This window comes from Pygoscelis adeliae, unplaced genomic scaffold (genome assembly GCF_000699105.1).
Source record: "Pygoscelis adeliae isolate BGI_AS28 unplaced genomic scaffold, ASM69910v1 Scaffold318, whole genome shotgun sequence".
NCBI classification, from domain to species: Eukaryota; Metazoa; Chordata; class Aves; order Sphenisciformes; family Spheniscidae; genus Pygoscelis; species Pygoscelis adeliae.
The window spans coordinates 1,580,433-1,597,277 of NW_008825430.1; the positions used below are offsets into that span (position 1 = coordinate 1,580,433).

Genomic DNA, 16,845 nt, shown 5'->3' on the forward strand with positions numbered 1-16,845 from the left:
CACTACAAAGGCCATTGTGACATCCAACCTGTACTATAAATCTGTTTTCCATGCTGGACAGGCCTGAAAGGATGACTGTCAAGGATGTGAGGGATGTTATCCACATGCTCCACAATGTAAATTCCATTGAAGTTACCCACTGCCTTACAAAACAATAGAATGATATCAGAAATACCTCACATAAAATGATTCATTTTATCAAGCAAGCATTTTACTCAGCATTATTTCAGAGCCAGTATAAACTCAAGTTTCTTTTATTTTTGCACTAAGGATTTCCATGTTAACAGAGAGAAGCTGCTATAAACTCTCATGGGTCTTTTAACATTATCTGTGGCAGAAGCAGCACAGAGGAAAAAAAAAAGAACAATTCATCACATTTATCCTTCATGAAAAATTCAGCAATACAATAATTTTATCTTCGCATTTGTGCAAAACTTAACAAAGGTTCTGAACAGCTTGAGAAGTTCAATAAATTCACCTATATTCTTGAAAAACTAAACGCAATCTGTTCTGGTCTTGACTGAGAGCAGTGAAAAGACATAGTTCTTTGATTAATTAATTCACCATTGGGCTTTGTCAGCCTAAAACACCCTCTCTTCCATGTACAATCTGAAGAATGGCTTTCCAGTTCCAAGCATTGTGTTTCCTACAGTACTTGAAATATATCTCTGATTGAGAAGCACTTCTCTACTGTATCTCAGTGGACTCTTATTGATAGATGATAGCAGTGGTGCGTCAGAGCTGTGCAAGCATGGGATCATTTCTGCTACCTCCAGACCTTTCAGTCTTAATTTAGAAGTCCGAAGCCAAGCCTTTATCAATGTCAAAATTCTTGGATAAGTATATGTGCCAACTGCTGAGGGTGCGCTGGGGGCATAAGGAGGTCAGTGGTAAATTCACATTACATTGTATCAATCTCTCATGGTTTAATCACTGTTCTCCAGTAAAGAATGTCAAATGAATGTCTAGTCTGTATATTGTTAATTCATTTTATCAGGTGTCTTGTCACTAGTTCAATGTAGCAGAACTGAGTTAAAGACTTTACAGTAGAATACTTGCCCGAGTACACATCCTTCTGTCTGCGTCGGGTTTGGGGGGGCGGGGGGAAGGACGTTAAGTCTACTGCTAGGAACTGAAAAATGTATTTGGGAAAACTCTAAACTGAAAACCCTCAGAACATGAAACACTGAACATGAGTTAAAAAAATTCAATCTTTTATGAAAAATGTGCATGGCAGAGACACTATAAAAACAAGGCACTTTAATACTAAAGGGTTTTTTATATATATAGACCAACCTCAAACTGAATAAACATGTAATTGTGGCCCCAAAGATATGTCCAAGAAAAAAGGAAGAAAATAAAACACATTACTTTCTGATATACTTAACAATTGAGTTCTATTTTCCATTAGTAGAAGAGATATTCCTGATTATTTCTCATTCAGTCCCTGCAAATAGGTATTTCCTCTAGTCTGAATCTTCTTTCTACCCACGTCAGTGGTCTCAGTCACATACTGTGTCCAAGCCGCTCTCAACACCACTCCAAGCAAGGGTATATAGCAAAGCTTTATGCATCCCTGTATAGCCTTTTATCATCCATTAGAGCAGCCTCAGTATCCGTCCTGCACCCAGTGGACCAAGAATAAGAGAAATACCTGAAAGTTTATGTCCATTCTCCTTTCTTCCTTGAGAAGTCATTTTGGGGGAGGAACTTGCAAATGAGGGGCTGCTTCTGCTACCTGGGAATCCTCTGCCAGCTGCTGAGGCCAGTATTACCACAGCCACAGAAGGACTAAGGATCCAGGCCAACGAGTTTTACCACAGAATTTAGTGGAATAGGATTACAGCCTCATAGCAGGTATTTGATCCAAATTGAAGTGATATAAAATGCATGTTTTCTGCAGAAATTGTATTATTACAGATTCCCTGCGAAGGCACTTATCCTGCATGAGGTGAAGACCCGCTGGCTTCTGTAAGTACGATTTACATGCAGACACCTTTGGCAGGGTTGGGACTAATGCAGTAATACGAACAAAACAAGGAAGTCTGTAGTTCTTAGTGCACAAAGGAAAATGTACCGCACGCAGCACTTCCACTGTTTTCTCTGAACAACAAAACCCTGAGCTTAAAATATTAGTTGTTGCTTTAAAAAGTGCCAGTTCCCCATTCAGTTGACCGATAAACAAAAGCATATTAAAACAGTTTTCAGTTTACCAAGCAATCTATCACGCACGAGAATATATCACTAATGATATAATTACTTGTGCATATGCTAGTCACACACTTCCAGCAAGCAATTAGCCTAAACAAAAGTATTGTTTGAATAGGATCATGCCTACTGACTTATGCAGTACCAGCCTCTGTAAGAGCAGTTTTGCCTGAAATTGTAAGTGGGTTTCATATGCTCTTAATCCCTGCCTCCTTTCCCCACCTCCCACTCCAAATCAGAAACACATTTCACTTGATTACTGAGCTAATTTCCTTATCCAAGTAATATATATATTAAAAAAATCTTAAAAATAGAGGTCCAAATTAAATCTGCAAACAGAAAATAGAGGTATTGAAAAAACAAGCAAAAGAATTGAAAATATGAGGGAGCACCTAACATCAGCTTCAGTTAAATTTCCACGAAAACACCAAATGATGCATTTTATCTTCACACAGCCTTACAAACACATGGCTCTAAACTCTTTGAACATGATTTAAAACTCCTTATTAACATCTGTAGGATTAGTATGGAGTAGCACAAACCTTACCTCATAATTTGTAACTTACACAAGATGTCCCAGCTAAGAGAATGGAACCACTTGCAGGATTTGTCAGTGGAATTTGTGTTATTCTAATATCAGCACATCGGCTGAGTAAGGACTGCAAGGTCAGTCCCTTACTCAGCTGAAGAGGAATATTTCTAACATAATACTGAGATTCAGGTAGCCAAGCATTAGCAGTTGCACCTCTGGTGCTTAGACAAAATTAAGCCTATCAGCTCACTGTCAGAATACACAAATGAAACCATCGGGAGTGTTTGTTGGTAGAAGGTTTGGATTGTAGAAAGACACCTGAAATAGTTTAAGCCCACTTGAGAACAGCTTTTTTCATTCCAAAAAGAATCTTTAAACAAAGAGCTAGACATTGAGATTCAAGACGTTAAGTCTTTTTAATAGTTCTGAATGCTTCTTCAGGGTATCAACAAAAATGTCAGGTCACAGAATAACACAAGTTTCTGCCTCCCTCTCAAAAGAGGAGTGTTTGAGCTTTATGTACTTGGGTAGCAGGCATGCCACTAACTACAAATCTTAATCCCTTTTCAGGATTAGCGCTTGTCTTCACTGATGTGTTAATTTGTAATAAGTTTGTCCCTTACATGACTCATCTCAAAGCCCAAAAATTTCTAGCTCCATTTCATGGTGATTTACATGCAAACTAGCTGGCAATGGAATAAAAAGGCTCAGACTAGGAGCAGAAGCCAGCAAGCAGCTGATACTCAAAACCAGGCAGTGACTCACATACAGTTCCACAGGCAGACCAGGGAGGGTGGCAATCATCAGCAGGTGGAGTGGGGAAAGCAGGTGAGGAATTGAGGAAAAATGGCTGTTAGCCCAGCTGGATCCATAAGACAACTTCTGTCCACATAGCAGTTTACTTTAGATGAGATGAAAAACTTACACAACAAACACCAACATTCATTGCTGGCCGATTACAAATAAAAAGGTGGAATAACGGGTTCCATCAGTTTATTTCTACATTAACTTTTGAAGTCATCCAGATCCTGGGTTCCACTGCTTTTTTTTTTTTTTAATTAACACTTTAAATACTGTGCTTCTTCCACCCCTGAAAAAGCAGAAACCAAGCCAGAGTATTTCTCTTCGTGGAGGACAAGGCATATATCAGCATATTTACTCTCCCAATTTTGGCATTCTCTTTATAGCAGACTTTTCTAGCAAACCCAAAGAAAGGCTAGTTATTAAAAGAACTGTAACAGCCTCAGCCTGTGTATGAGAACTTGCACATCTAGTTGAAAACAGACTCACTGGTTTCTACCTTACCTCGCATAGCTAAACACTCACAAGTCTGAAAGTGCAGATTTTCATTATTTTAATTGCTTGCTGGGTGGTTTCAAGGTGCCCATATTTACCACTCTTCCTGACTGCATTTTTTTAAAAAAAAGGTTTATTTAGAAATACTACATTTCTCTGCCAGGATTGGACTACTTAGTGCCATATGTCTAACTCCAGAATCAGGGTGTCCTTGTTATGAGTTTAAACTGGTAAACATCATAAAATTTAGAAGGAGGACAGTCAGCTAGAAAGCTAACTGGTCAGGCAAACATTTTCTCACTTAAAAAAAGATAACCTCATTTTCTTTTTTCTTTTCTTCCCCCCGCCCCCCAAGAGCTGTCTCTTTCAGCCAGCCAATCAAAGTGGAAAGGTACTTCAAACATACTCAGCCCAACCAAGCTTTCACCGCTGTCCTTGTTGGTGGTCCGTCATATGGAATGGTTTTAATACTTGGAAGCAATACCTTAAGTGTCAGAAAACAAGAACATTTTATTTCTGCAAGAAAGCTTTCCAGTACTACTAGTATTCTGGAAGAGAAAAAAATTCCTTGTAGTAGATTAAAAGGTGAAAAGCCAAAAGAAATCAGAAAGGAAACTAGGAAACTATTCCTTATGGCAAGGTTCAACTTGTATCTCAAAGTTGGGGGAAGGGCTATTACTTATATATTTATTTTAAAACTCATTCAAGAATGATAGGAGAGGGGATATTTTTTTCAGTCTCTAATTTCTAATGGCAGATGAAGTCTTTGGCTATGCATCAAAATCTATTTGGTACTAAGTTAGATTTAAATTACATTGACTCAGTAGAATTTTAGAAATGCAGTATGCAATGCACTGATGCAAGACATAGCTTGCTGAACAATGCGGGAGCTAGAAGAAAATGCTCAGTGTAAACATTTCTACGTTTCTGTTCCTTGGGAGCTCTCAAAAGTATTTGCTTTGAATCACTGTTTTCCTTTTTCCCTGAAGATAAAGCAGTAAATGTGTCAAAACCGTAATGTACCGTTCTGTCCAGATGTCACCTCTGCGAATAAAGGTGGCAGTATCAAATCAGGTCTTATAAGGTATTTTCTTCTACAGTCATAGAGGGGGTAAAAAAAAGATATATTCACTGAATTTTGAAAATATCTAGCCAAAGAATTTCATCTGCATGTAATTCTTAAGTACACACATAGCGACAGAATATGCAAAGGGGTTAGTGCAATCCTGTGCAAAAATGAGAGCACAGTCCTGCCAGATTAAACCAGAACAAAATGTACTATCTTGCATGTACAACATGAATCCATATGTAATTTTGCTGGGTTAGAAAAGAGTACAGTGTGTTCCCATTAATATTTACTCATCTTCCATTTCAAACTGTAAGCTCGTCTTTTCAGATAGCAAATACTTTTGAATATTTAAGTAACAGCTAGTTCTATTTTACTGAGATTACTTACTAACAAAGGAATGAATGATCCTGATTAAACTGGCTCCCTGCTTGAAAAATATCACACACAACAGCCAAAGAAAACCCCTTTGAAACATTCCTGTGTTTGGAGGATGTAAGGAAACTAATCTTGGATCATGACGATGATGATGCTATATAAAATAATATCCATCTATCCCAACAAACTGGAAATTTTATTGGCCTGGATATGAGGAACAGTGCAAGGGGGGAAGGGCACACTTGGGAAGATATGGAAGGATCACTTCCTGCAAGGGTCTCGACATCTTGGTTGCTAGCCAAAAGAACAGAGGTTGTGACCCACCCTCTTCTCCCACCCCCGTGCCACAGTCTTAGGAAACTCTCACCCCTTTTATCTGTTCTGCTCCCTTCCACGAATACAGATGGAGGTATGATCTTCACAGTAGATCGGATAAGACTGATCTCTTGTTTTGTTGGGGTCAAGTGCACAAGGCTATTTCACTTTTCCAATTTTCAACTAAATTAACGTAACTTAGGATGTGCAGGAACCCCAGGACTCTGTAGGGATGCCCACAGGACAATGCTGGTGTTCAGGGAAAAGGAAGGAATGTATTTCCTACAGGCCAGCACCCCCTCACAGTGGGGCAGGATAGAAAATGAATTGTTAAAACTGAATTAAGGTGTGTGAGAAGATGCTACTGCCTTTTTTTTTTATTATTATGTGGCAACCTTCCTGTACTGATTCCATTTCTGTGTTGGATACATTAGGTAATTAAAAATGGCCTTTCAATGTACATACATTCCTCTCTTTTTATTCACCTGCATATCCTTATCACAACTACCACATATCAAGCCTATCCATACCGGCTTACAAAAATTCAAGAAATTATTTGATGAAGGATTTTCACCCTCTGGCTTAAGACTTCCTTCCATTCATAGAGTAAATGTCATATGAAAGAGTACAATGAAACACAGAAAACAAGAAGAATTCAAGTCTTCTGGCTTAGTTTGACCACATGATAAAACTGAGTTTTGTGTGAACATTTCAGCAAAAGCTTAAGTAAGTTCTAACTGTACATTATAACAATAGAAAGTTAAGGAGAATAATCTTTCTATTTACTGAAGAATTCTTGGCTTACTCGCAGGAAGGTAAACTAGAAATATAGATCAGTTCCCATCTGCATTCAATGTATCTATATTTTTTAATAAATAATGCTTAAGGACTGAATTTCCTTTCAAAAGAAACTACTACTAATACCATTGCTTTTATTTTCAACATTCTGACATTTTAGCACCATTTTCAGTTCCAAGAATTCAAACTTAATTTCATACTGCTCACTAAGTGTCTGCAAAGAACCAGCTTCAAAGCTGAATCACACTTGTGAAAGAACAGAAGCTGACCATATTCCCAGATCCAATTCAGATCCCAATGGAATAACTGGAAAACTTTCCATCAAATGGAATTGAGCCTGGAACTGACTGCTGGTATTTGAGGTGGTTTTTTGTTTGTTTTTTTTTTTTTTTTGGGGGGGGGGGTTAATTTTGTTTGTTTTTTAATCAGGTATGCTATTCACTTAGTCCAAACAGTCTATTCAAAGACTCAGACTATCCCTCTGTTACATTTGATTTACCATCTTCTCTAAAATGTGCTCCATTTAATGGAAACTATTTTGATCAAAGTGTATAACCTCCACAGTGTTTTTCAACTACCGTCATTAACTGCAGCCCGAGATGCAGCTGCATTTTACTGTCCTGTATGTTATTGCTTTCCCAGGTGTTTTGTCCAGGGGACATCTTACCTAAGTACCTTTTCTGTTGATAATCAAGACCCTCTAAGGTAGCAAAAGTATGAAGTATTGTAAACGTATTTAAACTAATTTCATATAATTTACAGTAGCTCAGCATGCTTTCTATTGTATCTTTTCTGCTTCCTTTTGTCTTCCTAAAAAGATACTCAGTCTAAAGCTTTAATAAACTCATCTCAGTTCTCTTCTCTTTAGAGTAGTGATGAGCAAACTATTTTTCTCAAAGTAGCTCCTGCAAGGAGACCATCTTTCAAAATAAAGCTGCCAATCACTTGACAGAACCATAACTTATGACTGCAGGGCAAGTTTGGCTCCTCTCACTTTTACAGGGAGTGTTTCCTAACAAGTTCCCTCCTCTTACATTAAGAAACGTACTGTAAGTGTCTATGAATGTAATTCAGGCAGTTTTGATGTGAAGTTCAACTGACTTCTGGAACACATTGTGTTATGAGTAAACTTCCACAGCATGCCACACATTTCCTAGGTTTACTTTAGATCTTTTGCCAAGATTAACAGCATTTCTTTCATGTTGCTTTCTTTACATTTATATCTATATTCCATGTTTAACATAACGTTTCTATGGGTCTGGATAAAGCATTAAAGATCTTTAACTTTAAAATACGTAATTTGTTGCTTTCTAAACACTCTGCTTCATCCATTATTACACTTTGCATTTGTTTCTTTATAATTCATTCAACCTTCCCTTCTGAAAACTTCATGAACTAATAAAATGTGCTGACTTTTCATAAGCTGGGAAATGCAAGATCTACCTTATACTGATTTATCCATGAAATAAAACAATTTAGAATAGGTCAAACAATTCACAGAAAGGACAACCACCTCTAATTCTACACATTTTACAGAACTAGCTATAAACATCTATTAACACATCACTAAAACATTGTTGCTTTCATCTCTACTACATCCTATTAATGTTTTCCATAAGTGGTTTTGATCTATTATTTCTACAATTAAGTGCCTTAATTTTCATTTTGTATAGTGTGTTATCATTCAATTTGCTATAAATTTGATGTGTCTTCAAAAGATAACACATACTTTGTATCTTAATTTGTTTCACAGTAATCTATATCTCAGAGTTACATGAATGTGACAATCTCTATCATTTTCACATATGGCATACCGACCTGGTCATCATAACGGTAAGTGAGGAATTGTTCCCCCGTGGTATCCTCAAGAAAACTCCCCTGTGGAGAAAGTGCAAACTCGGGCAAGAAGTATGCACCTTGGGATTGCTCTGCTCTTGTCTGTAAGAGATTCAGAAAGGTCACGTTACAGCTACTACAAACACAAGTCAAAATTTTAAAAAACTCTGTGCATATAAATTACAAAGACCAGACACAAACTTCTGGAAAAAAAATAAGTGATTCTTTTTCAGGCACAGTATTTCTGGGTGGATACTTTGCTACAGAGGTCTGTGACGAGGATATGCCAGATGCTTACAGGGGTCCAAAACCAAACAAGATGCCTCAACAGCAGAATCATCTATTAAACAAAAATATACCATCTCTGGCTTATCAACCATCACTGCTGAAAGACACTGTGAAAACCACACTGGAAAAGCAACATTAAGCTACACTTTCTTTTTCCTTATACGCTTCATTAGACAGTTACTGGCTGCTGCAGATAACAGGCTTCCAGTTAAATACAGTATATCTATTCTAACAGGAAGATACAAAGACATGGAATCATAGAATAACTTGGCTTGGAAGACATCTTGAGAGCTCATCTAGTCCAGCCTCCTCAAAGCAGAGTAACCTATGAAACCATGACACGGTGAATTACCTTCCTATCCTGCAGGAAGATATTACTGCGAAGAAGAAATCGGAAAGGAGCAGGGAATGACTGGAGTGAACACCAGGCAGCAGTCCATATTAGTTCTGTACGCTATTCACAGTCGGTGAAGAGCATTTGAGAACAGACTGGGAGAGGAAGAAGAGCCCATTTGGAGCTACAGAGGAGCTAACTCTGTCAGACTCAGTCAGTACCTCCAGCTGGGCCGCCTGACACCTGGGCCCTTATTAGACAAATGGCTTTTGCTTAACAGATCTATGCACATTCAGTAATCATAACACACCTGAAATGTGCTAGACACATTGAACACATGCTGGTTGAACACCCTGTCATTGCACTGTAGGTCTAAAGCATGCCAGATACGTAGCAAATGTACTGCAGACTCATGTCCTTATTCCTACTACATTGTAACTCTACCCTGAGAAGCTAATTGGTTTGCATACTGGAGAAAATAAGCAATCATCTTTTGAATGCAGAATATTGAGTCCAGCTGTGGTAGGGGGAGAGCAGAAAGCACAAGGAGATGAAAATTACCTTCCAAAAGGTTGAAACCTTTCAGGGAAGAAAACAAGGCCTGAAATGTACAAGTTACTGCTGGACATTTCCCAATGAGTCCACTTAATAAATGGGGTTTAATTAAACTATTTGTTGTATTTTGACATATACATAGTAATTTTACATGAAAGCTAGCAGTTGCCATCGACCAGTTTCCAGACTGTTGGCTAGAACTGTACCAAATATAGGTGTGTAATCTCAGTGCCAGATAACTAGAGATTTCAAAAGTAATCCACATAATTTAACCAGTTTGTGGTGGGAAAGGAAGGCAAGACCTTCTGCAGTTTCTCTCTTGCAGTAAGTTCACTTTCTGAAGCTCACAACTTATCTCACAAAAGGCAGATGACATGTCATTCGCAGTATGGGTCTGGAGAAGCTTACGTTGCTTTTGCTCACTCTGTTCTGCAAAGAAGAAGCTGTCAGCTTCTCAGACTGTAAACCCCATCATTTGTGACAGCATTAGATTAACATATTTGTTTCAAATCAAGCAATCTTCATATAAACTAGAAATAGCTTGCAAAGGACATGTCTAGACTAGGGTAAAAGGTCATATTTTAGCATGCAAGACTGAACAAGATTTTAAAGAGGATTTTTTCTTCAGACCTGCATAAGAGTAATTCATGTTCACATCATGTTATCCTGACATTTCTATAAAGCCTATTATAGCAGTGGTCTCACTTGTACACTTCAGCCAACTGACTTTATTTATGCAGAATTAAATCATAAAATATGGAGAATAAATCTACATTTGATAACAATAGTTTCCCCATAAAGCAACCAAGAGAGGTCCACAGTTATGCTTCATGCTGAATCTGAGCTGGCTGCAGCCGATGCAAACCTTGACATGCCAAGTATAACCCAGACATGAAACTGGCTGACATAATCTGGCATTTTTCCCCACTGGTTTCAATGGGCTATCGATAGATCCTATGTGAGGGAATATGGCAATGATGTAATCCTATGATTTCAGCACAGGACTAATGGATGAGAGATATACATTCTAAATCTCGAGCGGCCTGGGTTAAAGTACTTAACGCTTCTACCTCAGTTTCCCCAGGTGTAAAACACAATTACAACACCAACTGACCTATATTAATGGGTAGTATTGTAAAGTTTAGTTTATATTTGTAAAATACTTTGGAAAAGAATAGTGTTAAGTGCTAGCGATTTATAACAATGTTTTTGAAAGAGCTGCTTAACTTACCCCACCACACATCTTAGATAAATGTATATATCACACAGTTGCCTAATTTCCCATAAACAAATCTGGCAGTAGAATATGTAGCTATTAACTCGTTTGTGTTTCTCATCTTTGTAAGCTAAACATCTAAAATAGAAAGTCTTCGGACATGCGTCAGTATTATGCTTTGAATATAAAAGATGCCAACATCTGAAGCTGAAATAACAACTTAATAAATATGACATGAAAAACTAAGGGCTTCTCTCACACGTGTTCGATTTTCGTATTAAAAGCTAATGAGCAGCTAGCCACAGGAGAAACAGAAGAATGCTTGCTAGATTAAGGCAAGCAAAATCTGTCTTCCAAGCATGGAAAACTTCAATGTAAAAGATGAATATTTGATAAGGTTACACAGGAGGTTACAATGGAAACTGATCTGCTACCTACAGCAATAGGTACTGCTACCTACCTAGTATAACTAAAGTAAGGAAGAATGCAGCAAAGCATTTAATTAAAAATAAAAAGCTAGTAAGATCACACTATGAGTTGTCATGGCAAACTGATGTTGAAGCCAAGTAATTACAGCTGATAAACAACCCAAATCGAGACGTCCATTAAAAAAAAAAAAAAATTCAAAGCTTCAAATGCTCAAAGAACTTTTTTGTATCAACTCATCAAAGTAGCAGAAAAACATTTTTCCTCTCTGGATACAGGTACTTCAAATAAGCTGCATGTGTCCAATGCACTTTCATTCATACATTGTACTGAACACAAAACCTACTGTTTCCACTTAGTCCACTTTATTCCCCACTGAGGAATCTACCAATGTTCCTTGTGAGGCTTTTATATTTCTATGGTCACTTTTGCTTAAACATAATTCAAATTTCAACAGTCTGTGGGTTTATAGTATATTTGGGATCATCTCTGAATGACTTAGCTAAACCGATACAGATTCATGTTTTAAACTAAAGACTGCAAGTGCAAGTTTCAGAAAACAATTACATTTCATGCTAGTGTTTTAAGTCTGTTGAACGGCCTTAAGCTTTAAGTTAAAGGTGTCAAATTACAAGTACACTTAAGATTTAGAACAGGCATTTTAAACCAGCTTTTATGAGCTACTTAAGCATATGAAGACAGTAGAAGGTGCTAATGTAGCCAAACCAGATCTAATAACATTCACTGCATAAAATTCATTGAAATCATTATATCCGGTAGCAAGGAAGCGTGTAGTACTGTACTGACAAAGAAGAAAATCTAAAAGTTGGAAACATTGGTGTTTGAAAATCTTTCTAGGTATCGGTTAATCAGAACATGTAACTTATCAGTCAGAAACTGAAAAAAATAAGGTCTTTGCTACATCATTCTACCGATGTGATCAAGGAGAAGTATCCTGATAAGCAGATAACATATGTGAGTTCTGGAAAGTGTAAAATGGCACTGTTCTTATTCAAAGGCTTATGCTCTGAGCACAGCTTTGATCTCAGGTTGAGATTGCTTCCTCACTCATCACTCCCCACCTGAGTGCTTAAAGACTAAATTACTCTTCCACTTTCAATTGCAGAAAACAAAATGAATAGCTTATATCCAAGCCTCTGGTTTTTGGATCTCCCTCCACCGAGAGTTGCATGTTGTCATTTTTACTGCTGCCCGATTTCATTGCTCTGTATACTACTCTGACTAGAAGCATCTGCCCGAGTTGAAGTTGCTGGATTTGAGGATTTTATATTTTATTTTATTACTGAGAGATGGTTACTAAGTGCTTCCCAGCCAATGCTGACATTAGCAAGTAGCATGACTGAGTAGGACTGAATCTGCAGATAAAAATGGTGTGCAGGACAGAATGTCCACACAAAGCATATCTGCAGGAGAAGGGATTATTTTAAACTAGCTCTAGTCAATCCTATGGACTGAGTATCTCTTGGTGACTGAAGCACAGTAGATGTGCTGCTGCGGCACATCTTCTGGTTCAGTTTGACCCAAAAGGAATCCTGCTAGCACACTCCGAAACCACTACACAACGCAAACTACTTCAACTGCTCTTGTTTTCCTTGATACCCAGGATTCATATTCACTATTGCCATCCAACTCACTTGTAACTATCAAATCAGAGCAATCGCTGAAACGTAGAGTTTCCTTATGACTAAAAATTACAAATATTAATCATTGGTCATTCCTTCCAAGGTACAGATTAACAATTTCATCCAAGGATTCAAACTGTTATTGTAATTTCAGATAAATTAAAAAATGTAGTTTAGTCTACAATTCTCGGGGATCATTTGATACAAAGACTATGACAAAGTTCATTTGATACAAAAGCTATGACAAAGTTCAACCGAACCTCATAATAATTTGCCACTATTCTATTTAATCATAGCCCCCAGGAGACTGGAAAGTAATTGTTTCATATGTATATGTAAACAGCTCAAAGTTGTTTTTATTTATGAATTTATATATTTTTATATGAATTTATATATAAACCGCTAGAAAGTGAGCTTTCTGCTACGTCTGAGTTGTGAAGGTCAAGAAGATGAGAAAACAGAGATGGAATGTCTCAAAGAAATGACTTGAACATAACTAGAAATAAAACACTAATCTTTCAGGTACAGAGGAATTTTTAATTTTAGAGTTTCTTGGCACCAAGAACCACATTAAGAGAAAAATAAGAACTATGCTCTTACGTACACTTCTTAATGCAAATCAGCATTACCTAGACTTAAATCAGTCATTCCCTAACTAAGCCTGTGTGCTTGCTAAAATTGGGAGCATAATGAGAACAATCTGCTTTGTGTAATGAAGATGAAAACTTCAAAATTATCTATTTTAAATGCCAAAGATGAAAAAATACCACACTCTTCCTGAAACCGCCTCAATAGCTTCTTTTTAAAAAGAGGAACAGACAAAAGATAAAGGTCCAGTCACCTAAAGCTTTATAGTAATGCACAACTGCACTATCCTGCCCAAAATAAATTCTATAAAAAAAGACCGGCACAGTGAAGGCAGTTTGCTACCCATAGTTTTGTGGCTCTTTTATTAATTCTTGTTGGAAGGGGAAAATTGGGCAGGGTCTCGAGAGTGTTAGTTTCTAAAATCACTGTTTTAGGGAAAAAGATGGGAAAAGCAGATAAAGTGAGAAAAACTATCTGCATTCTTAATGACATGTAAACACGTTTGTCAGATTAATATGCATGGTGAGTCCAATCATATACCAAAATGTGTGCCTTCCGATTTAATTCAAGTTAAATATCTGTCTACTAAGCTGCTGTAACGTATGATTTATGCCTGAGGGAAGTAATATACCAGCTAAGTAGCAGTTCACTTTAATGGATTTTCAAGGACTCTAGTACAAAAATGTTAGATAGAGCATAGTGCTCCAGCTTCATCACAACATGAAGAAGTGTGTTAGCAGATAAACAAAGTTACATTAACAGTTCAGAACTTCAGATATCTCCAGAGCAAGCAGTCCTGATGAAAAAATATCTAGTAAGACTCAGATTAGCTTTTGTCATGGCCAAGATTTACAAAAACAACTTCCTAATGCTAGACGCTCTGAAACATTTAAAGACCCTGCAAGTGAACTGAGTTTCCACAGAAGCTGCCAGCAGCTCAGCATTTCTGGAGACCAGGCCAATTATTTAATTATTAATATTAAACTAAGCGGCCAGCATTTCAAACCAGAATTAAACTATAAACATCATTTCTTCTAAAAAAAGAAAAAGGACTCCACTGAGCTGATGAAAGCCAAGCATTTGTTCATAAAAGAACCATGAAACACTGAAGATGACTGTCAGATTTCATCAGGGAAGTCACAAGTGAGACAACCTGAAAGACCGAACCAGAAGTTCTTCCAGGGACAGACCTCAAGTGTGTGATTCCAGGATTGTTTTTCCGTGGTGCATGCTCTGTATTAGCTAAAGGCAGACTATTAAACTTCAGACCTGCCTGATTTAAGCATAAATCTAATGATTTTTCCTCTCATCTCTCATTCTAGACCGGTTTATAACACGTAGAAATAAAACAAGCTTGGCAAAATGTGCCTGTAAATTGAAGATACATATAAAGATAAACGAAAGACAATTCATAATACATAATACATAATTCATAAGTAATTTGCATAAGCCACCTATTTATGACACAGTAAAATGCTGTCAGCAAGCAACTTAGAAACTGAAAGTTCAGCTATTGCTTCAATAGCGTCTACTATTGAAAACTGAATTTAAGCTATAACTACAATCGTATTCACAACTGCAAGAAAGCAACTGCCTACCTCATCTCTGCTGCTCAAACCGAGCCCATCCTACGCCCGTTCAAGCACTAGGAGTCATTCCACTGACTTGAACGTGCTTAAGATCATGTCGTCAAAACAACAGCGTTCAGCCTAAACCTTTTTTCATGCTGTAGGTTTGTACAACTTAAAGCCAACACTGAACACAAGAAGGATAACGGGGATCATTTTGGTTTTGAATTAAGATACTATCTTTCAGTCTTTTCAAAAGGACATTCCTACCAAAATTTTTCTTGATTAAATGTAAGTACATTTTCTTTGGCATAGCTTGGGCTGCAGACTGAGATCAACACATTTTGAAAATCTTTTTCTGTACCTTCTAAAATGTATACTAGCAATTAAGCTTTTGGATATTTATCAACAACTACTTACATTTTCTCTTGCTATGGTCTGGCTAAAAGATTAAATTTTTCACTGAAAGGCTGCAGTAGTATTTAGCCAAAATCTCATTTAGTTTCAAAACCCAGCTTAAATGTCAACTCTGTTTCATATTTCCAAAAGAAATATGAACCCTGGAGTTTTCCTTCTTCCAATGAAGCTGCTTCTAAATTCTGTGTTAGGCAGATTCTGCCTTCTTTCCAAAGGATGTGCCTAATACTTGCTTTTAATTGAGCTGCACTAGCAGACTGAAGTTGCTCCCAGTGATACCAATGGCAAAGTTCCTACCAACATCCTTACAGAACCAGGGCCCAAATACATCTGCAGCAGGACAACACCCCTTGCAATATAACGCTTACTATTATGACTGTGAATAACACTAGATACTCAATGCTCTCTAGCTTTGCATAAATAAGAGCCAAGGTGAAAAATACAGCACTCAGATGAGATGACCCTAGAGCAGTTCATTTCCAGTTATTATCAGAAAGTTAGTGACTGTGGATCAGATTCTGCTTTCTGCAGTGCCCAATTATTTCCCTAAGTCTTTAGTTTAGCCTTGGGGGAACGGGCACAACAATATTTAGAGCCAACGTAAAAGCAATTTTACAGCATATGGATAAAACATCTACTATAAAATCTGGGTATTACTATTACCACTGAGAGTAGAGTTTCACATACAAAGTGTACAAGCCTATTCTTAAGAACAAGAAAAAAGGCTTGCAAAGATATGGATTTACCAGTAGGAAGAGAAGAAACTAGATAACAAAAAAACCCCAGTGATTTTAATCCCCGTCCTCTGATTTCCTGCCACAGTGGTGATACTGCTCATATTCCCAGCACAGTGGGATGTCTACTTTGTGTCTCCTTACAGATGCTGAGAAGCTGCATTAAGTATGCCAGTGGCATCAGCGCTGAAAGGCTGAGAGGAGCTGACGGTATGGTGAGGAGGGACTGTACCTGCTGTATGCAGGGGAACTCATATCTCCTGTATGCACAGCTTGACTGCTCCAGCACATTCTTCTGTTTCTTTACTTGTTTATATAAAGGTCTTGTTCAACAATTTATCTTAAATAAAGCCCTGCCTTACGATAACATGAAATTCTAACAATGGCCTTGAATGGTGAAGGAAGAGTCTACCTGCACGTTCTCTGAGGCTTGGTGCTTTGGGGGCATGGGGAGTGGCTGGGGGATGTTTTCACTTTTTTTTTTTTTAAAGATCAAAGTTTTACTAAAATCCTCTTGACGAACACTCCCTCTGTGCCTAAAACAGTGAAAGGGAAGGAACGTCTTGTTAAAAAATCTGGAAATGAGACAGAAAATACTATTTCATTAAAACCTCTTTTTAAAGTCTTGCGAGCAAGACAGACATAGT

At 37.5% G+C, this 16,845-nt stretch overlaps 1 protein-coding gene across 1 annotated transcript in view; it reads right to left on the reverse strand.

Annotated features, from left to right (window-relative positions):
• ADAMTSL3 (ADAMTS-like 3) overlaps nucleotides 1-16,845 on the reverse strand; it is a 185,820-nt gene that overhangs the window by 147,156 nt on the left and 21,819 nt on the right. Inside the window, 1 exon segment of the mRNA XM_009330904.1 lies at nucleotides 8,412-8,531. Within this exon segment, the coding sequence (XP_009329179.1) occupies nucleotides 8,412-8,531 (120 nt within the window).